A 6000-nucleotide genomic window follows, 5' to 3' on the forward strand; every position below is an offset into this window, starting at 1 on the left:
GTTAAGGGCACCTGGTGTACTTGATGCCACTAAGGCTCATTTTAAACATGTCATGGCTATTTTCATTGCTTTATTCTTTTCACGAAAAATAAACACTTTGGCTTATTTAAATGAACACAAGTGTTTAATGGGAACACATTTCAGTATTCTGTTTTCTTGCTCTCTGGTTCAGGCAAGGAAGATTTCATATATTATTTCTTATTATGCTTGAGGGTCTGTCCAAACAAATAGCTGACAGATTAACACATACAATTAGCAAACACTTTAGTCTTATGAACAGACTACAAATGATGTTATTGATATATATAACAAGGCAATATAGATGATGAGTCACTGACTATAATACTGTTCTTTTCAGTAGTCAAGAAACACCACTGGAAATGCAGTATGTGGGTATTCATTCACAGTATTTTTCCTATAAGAAAACTGTAGTTCATCTTTTGAATAAGACCATTCAATTGGAGTTGAGAACACAAAGCTGTCCTTGCTTACTGAGCAGGCAGCCTCCACAGCAGCACTCCCTGACCAGTTTCTGGGCACTGGGACATTTGTCATATCTTTTCTGACCCACTGTTTATTGTATTATCTAACTAGTAGGATTACAGATATTAAAAGCCTTCCAGACATATATTCTTCAACCAGAAGTTGTGGGTTGACAGAGTCTGCACATCACAGTTTTCATTGATTTTTTTCCTTCACCTTACTTGACAAAAAATAATAGAAGATGAAAGAAGAAGAAAAGAAGTAGTTCTATTTGTTACAGTAGTATCCATGAATTCTACAGTCCCATTGTCCAGTGATGAAACCCAACATTATCTTTTACGATTTCTTCCCATCTTTCTGATGTAATCTACAGTACAGTGGTCAAGATTATTAATGATAAAAACTATACTTTCTCTAATTTTTTCTGCACTCTTCAGAATGATGGGGATTTAGGAGACACTTTTTTGGGGCAGGGAAAATTTTATGCTTTTTAAACTCAAATATTTTTTGAGAGCAGCAGAAGACACCTAATGTGTCATTTGCAGCAATTTTAATTGAAAATAGCTGAAAATCAAGAGGTGGTCATTAGCCACGCAGATGTTCCAGACAGTTTTCTCTGAATTCAACCATGTATTGTAAAACTTTATTCTTTGTGAGACCTAAAGAATATTTTAGGAAATGGAACAGGTATTGACTGCATTTAACTGCTCCCTTTGGGCAAAATGTCCTTCTCTTGTAACTAAAATGCAGTGGGTTCAATCTAAGGAGAAGAGGTCAGGCTAAGCTAAGAGTAAGAAAAGGAAAGGACTGACTTCTGTTATACCTGGCTGGTTCTTTACAGTAAACTGTCACTATTTCATGGGCATCAAGTTTTGTAAGGGACTTCAGGTCAAGTCTCTTACCAGTATTCCCTATAAATTCTCTACTCTCCCAGTAGTCTCTATAAATTCTTCCCAAAGCTGTTGAGGTTTAAGTACATTCTGTGCTAGTATTGGTTCAATGTTAATTTACTTTGATTTAGTCACTGTAATTTAAGCATCTTATCCCCTATGTCTTCCAGGTTAGGTAGCATGTGAAAATTTCCTCCACAAGAAGTATGAGACAAAAAAAAATCAAGGTTCCTCATATTCTAGATTAACAAAATATATATTTATTGAAGACATACAGCGAAAAAAACCCAAACCAAGGACTAGGTTGGTACTTCATAGAATTGAAGTCTTTCACAGAATTATTTATTATTTGATTTTACACACTTGAAAATGGTAGTTAGATTGAAATTGAGCATATAATGGAAAAACAGCAAGATAGGAGATGGTTTCCTACTTTTGCATTTAAATACAAGCTATGAACTAGCAGCTTTGACTGCTACAACTGAGTAGGAAAACTTATCTCTCTCTACCCTGCTTGTGCTCAAGAATTCTTGGTATTTCTAAGTGTGTTCATAGTCCCCGGTTTGAAAATGGGATCAACTCAAACACTACTTTTTGCAAATGACTTTCTTATTTTCTGTATTTTAATCTAAATACATAAATACTTTACCCCAAATGTTTTGCTGTTACAAGCCTCAGATACTAACATTGGACTCGATGCAGTTACCCTAATACTCTGGGTTGGAGATTTTTTCTTCAGACTCTGCACATAGCTTAAGTTTCCACTGATTCAGAATAACAGTTTGCACTGTTCCAGTTGCGGGCACTTGCAGAGAAAGGCTACTTAGACTAACCATATGAGCTCCATTTTTTAATCTAATGAGAATAAAGGTAAAAATTTTAAGTTTTATCTCCCAAAATACTAGGACATAAACACCAAACAGAAGGCATGTTCATGTTGCAAGTTTTTTCTCAGAACAGCTCTTATGTTCAAGTATTATTACATCATTATATCATGTATTGCATTAGTTTTGTAAATCTGGTGAATGATTGAAGGGATTGGTCCTCTATGGCAGCTGTATATTTAAAAGAAAGTCAATAGAATCACTTGGGTTAATTCAGAACTTGGGTTAATCAAAGTCATCAGGCTGTGTTTGACAGCTGATGGATCATTTCTTAGAACTTGAAGCACTATTTTAAAAAGCCTTTATAGAGTTCATATGGAGAAAACCTATAGGCAGGGCTCTTAAAGGACATAAATTATTTTTTCAGAGTACCAAAAATAGAATCAAATACCTTCAGAATTGTCCCTGCAACCTTATGTAAAAAGAAATAGAAAAATTGCTGCTGAGTACTAAACTATTACTTGTTATCATGGAGTCAATTCCTAAGTTTCAAAGGGTTCACTAACTTCTGTTTTCAGTGTGTGCGCAATTTTTCTCTCCCCAGAGATCTGCCTTTTGACCAAGGGCCGTCGAACTGCCAGTGTACGAGCAGACACGTACTGTCGCCTGTACTCCCTCTCAGTGGACAACTTCAACGAGGTCCTGGAAGAGTACCCCATGATGAGAAGAGCCTTTGAAACGGTGGCAATTGATAGACTTGACAGGATAGGTATATATTTCATTTTGTTGCATATGATTAATTCTTAAAATCCTTCTTCATTTTCTTTCCTTTGAGCTGCATGATAAAATACCCCTCTTTAAAAGTTTTCTTCTGTTATGCTGCAGTAAATGTTTTCTTGATCTATAAATAACACATGTGTGCAGACAAGAATTTTGCAATCTCACTTTTAAATAATAAAAACCACCGAGTTTCAGAAAGCTCTTGTACTCCTCTGAGGATTATTTTTCATACTTTAATTATCACCAGTATTATTTATTAATCCTGTAGATTTCTTTTGCTGCCTTCAGCACTTGATAGGATTTATGCTGTGTCATGAGCAGTAGATGACATTTTCTTAAATAAATTGCTTAGAGATGACATCCATAATGCTGGGAAGAGCTGAAGCCTCTCAGCACTCACAAACTCGTTGTTTGTTGAAGTGAATTAATCCTTTGCAGCAGGGCTCTCATTTTCCTCACAACATGGGCACTGCTAGCCTTGATGGCTGCACACTGGCACCACTCAAATCTGCCTGCAATCAGAAAAGCAATCCAATAATATGCAAGTGGAAGGCAGAAGGGTATGGCAGATTATCAAAACAATAGGCGTAAACTTGCTGTTCCAGTATTTGGGACCTCCCAACAGGACATACTAGGCAAAGCATAAAGTCTCCGATCTGAAGAACTGTACTCTGATCATAATTACTGACACTGATTTTAAAACACAGCTGTAAAAAAACCAAAAAGCAACAGCAAACTTATCCAGTTTGGTGGTGTTTCCTCAACAAAAATTCAAGAATTCAGTTTGAGGATTTCTCCACATCAACTCAATGCATTAAACTCCTACAATTTGTCTCGCAAGACTCTCTGGAAATGCAGTCCAACTCTAAGTAATATGTGCTTGAAAACTATTAGCAGTAAAGCTCCAGTCTGTTCTTGGAGCAGCAATCCCATCTGAAGTGCAGTGTTTTATCGGAAAAAAACTCAAAACCAACAAAAAAAAAAGAGCAGTTGAGTGCTATTGTGTTCCTGAGCATCTGATGACTCAGACAGAATAGCGTCTACATCTTACAGACACTGTCAGCCATCAAGCAGACATCAGGTCACAGTGTACAGCAGTCTTCACTGTGGAGGCAGGTGTCACATTATCCATGAGTTCATATTAGTTCACAAACATTTAAAAGCACTGGTTGCTGATGCCTAGTTACTAGTTCCCAGAAATGTACTAAATGGCAGGTGTACTTTTATGTAACTGTTTAGTGGAAATTCAGCCAGTTTTGCAACGAGAAAGATGATGCAGATGCAGAGCACGATGACTTTTTCTGACAGTAGCTCAGGAAATTACAGTTCTTACATGTAATTGTAGTAATAACAGTAAACTGCAGGTGAAGAGGCAGAGAAAGGTCAGGAGTGTCGGAGTGCGGCGGTGCTCGAAGGCCCGCGGTGCGGAGAGGGCTGTGGGCTGCCTGCATGCGGAGCGCGGCCGTGGGGAGCTGCGGCCCTGCCAGCGCGGCACAGCCCCCTGCTGCCCTGGGCTGCCGGCCGAGCCGTGCCCGCTCAGCCCCCCGGGGCCTGCTGAGGCTTTTACAGCAGATAGTCCTCAGCGATGGGTGCTGAAACACAAAGCCAGAGACGGGCTCTGCCCCGGCGCCTCGGGCTCACTAACTCTTCTCCCTCTCTATGAAGGTAAGAAGAACTCGATCCTGCTGCAGAAGTTCCAGAAGGACCTCAACACCGGCGTTTTCAACAACCAAGAGAACGAGATCTTGAAGCAGATCGTGAAGCACGACAGGGAGATGGTGCAGACCATCGCCCCGGTGAGCCTGCAGCAGATGCCAGCCCTCAACTCCAGCACCTCGGCGTCGTCGTCCCGCGGCAGGACGCAGTCCCCTCCCGTGTACACCAGCAGCAGCCTCTCGCACACCAACCTGCACTCGCCCTCGCCCAGCACGCAGCCGCCGCAGCAGGCTGTCATCCTGTCGCCCTGCTCCTACACCACGGCCGTCTGCAGCCCGCCGGTACAGAGCCCGCTGGCCGGCCGAACTTTCCAGTACGCCTCGCCGACCGCCTCGCAGCTCTCCCTCATGCAGCAGCAGCAGCAGCAGCAGCAACAGCAGCAGCAGCCGCAGGCGGCGCAGCAGCCGCCGGGAGCCGCGCAGAAGAACGAGGTGCACAAGAGCACCCAGGCCCTCCACAACACCAATCTGACGCGGGAGGTGCGGCCGCTCTCCGCCTCGCAGCCCTCCCTGCCCCACGAGATCTCCACCCTGATCGCCAGGCCTCACCCCACCGTGGGGGAGTCCCTCGCGTCCCTCCCGCAGCCCGCCCCGGGCCCCGGCGTGCCCCCGGCCGGGCGGGCCTCCGTGCCCCAGCGGGTCTCGCTGTTCCGGCAGATGTCCTCGGGAGCCATCCCCCCGAACCGCGGGGCCGCGCCGCCCGCGGCGCCGCTGCAAAGGGATTCTTCCACAGTCTTAAGCACAGAGCCCGAGGGAGACAAACCGCGGTTCGCCTCAAACTTATGATCCCTGGTGACTGTGAGCAACAGACTGGCAACAAACCGAGCACCATCCCCCGAACTGTTTTAGCCTGTTTCCTAACGTGCCCCAGCAGTCTACTATGAGAAAAATAATTTAGACAGCTTTGCCCTATGTAACGAATGTAAAGGTTTTATATATATATATATCTAAATATATATATATATAAGCAATTAAAAAGCTTGTTTGAGTTCATGTCTTCCTTTTTGCAACCATTACAGAAGATTAAATTTAGCGCTAATATTACTTATTTTTGATGTGTTGACATTAAAATCAGCCAAACAGATTTCTCTGTTTATGAGATTGGCTGTTTTCATGGGGAAATTGTCAACACACCGACAAACTTCAAACAAGTATATTTAAAAAAAAAAAAAAAAAAAAGAAAAAAACATCAATTTAACTAACACATAGCACTGACTGAGTGATATTCTTGAAACCTTTGTTACTTCATTGATTGCATATATGTTGTTAATTTCTCATGAAGAATTAAGTTGTTATTTCACATTGCAC

General features: G+C 42.1%; 1 protein-coding gene across 1 annotated transcript in view; it reads left to right on the forward strand.

Moving 5' to 3' along the window:
* HCN1 (hyperpolarization activated cyclic nucleotide gated potassium channel 1) overlaps positions 1-5720 on the forward strand; it is a 192466-nt gene extending 186746 nt beyond the window's left edge. The window contains exons 7-8 of the mRNA XM_058826315.1: positions 2802-2966; positions 4643-5720. Of these exons, the coding sequence (XP_058682298.1) occupies positions 2802-2966; positions 4643-5478 (1001 nt within the window). The 3' untranslated portion in view covers positions 5479-5720. The remainder of the gene's footprint in view (positions 1-2801; positions 2967-4642) is intronic.
* Positions 5721-6000: the final 280 nt, after the last annotated feature.

Source organism: Poecile atricapillus, chromosome Z, assembly GCF_030490865.1.
Source record: "Poecile atricapillus isolate bPoeAtr1 chromosome Z, bPoeAtr1.hap1, whole genome shotgun sequence".
In the NCBI taxonomy this organism is placed as follows: Eukaryota; Metazoa; Chordata; class Aves; order Passeriformes; family Paridae; genus Poecile; species Poecile atricapillus.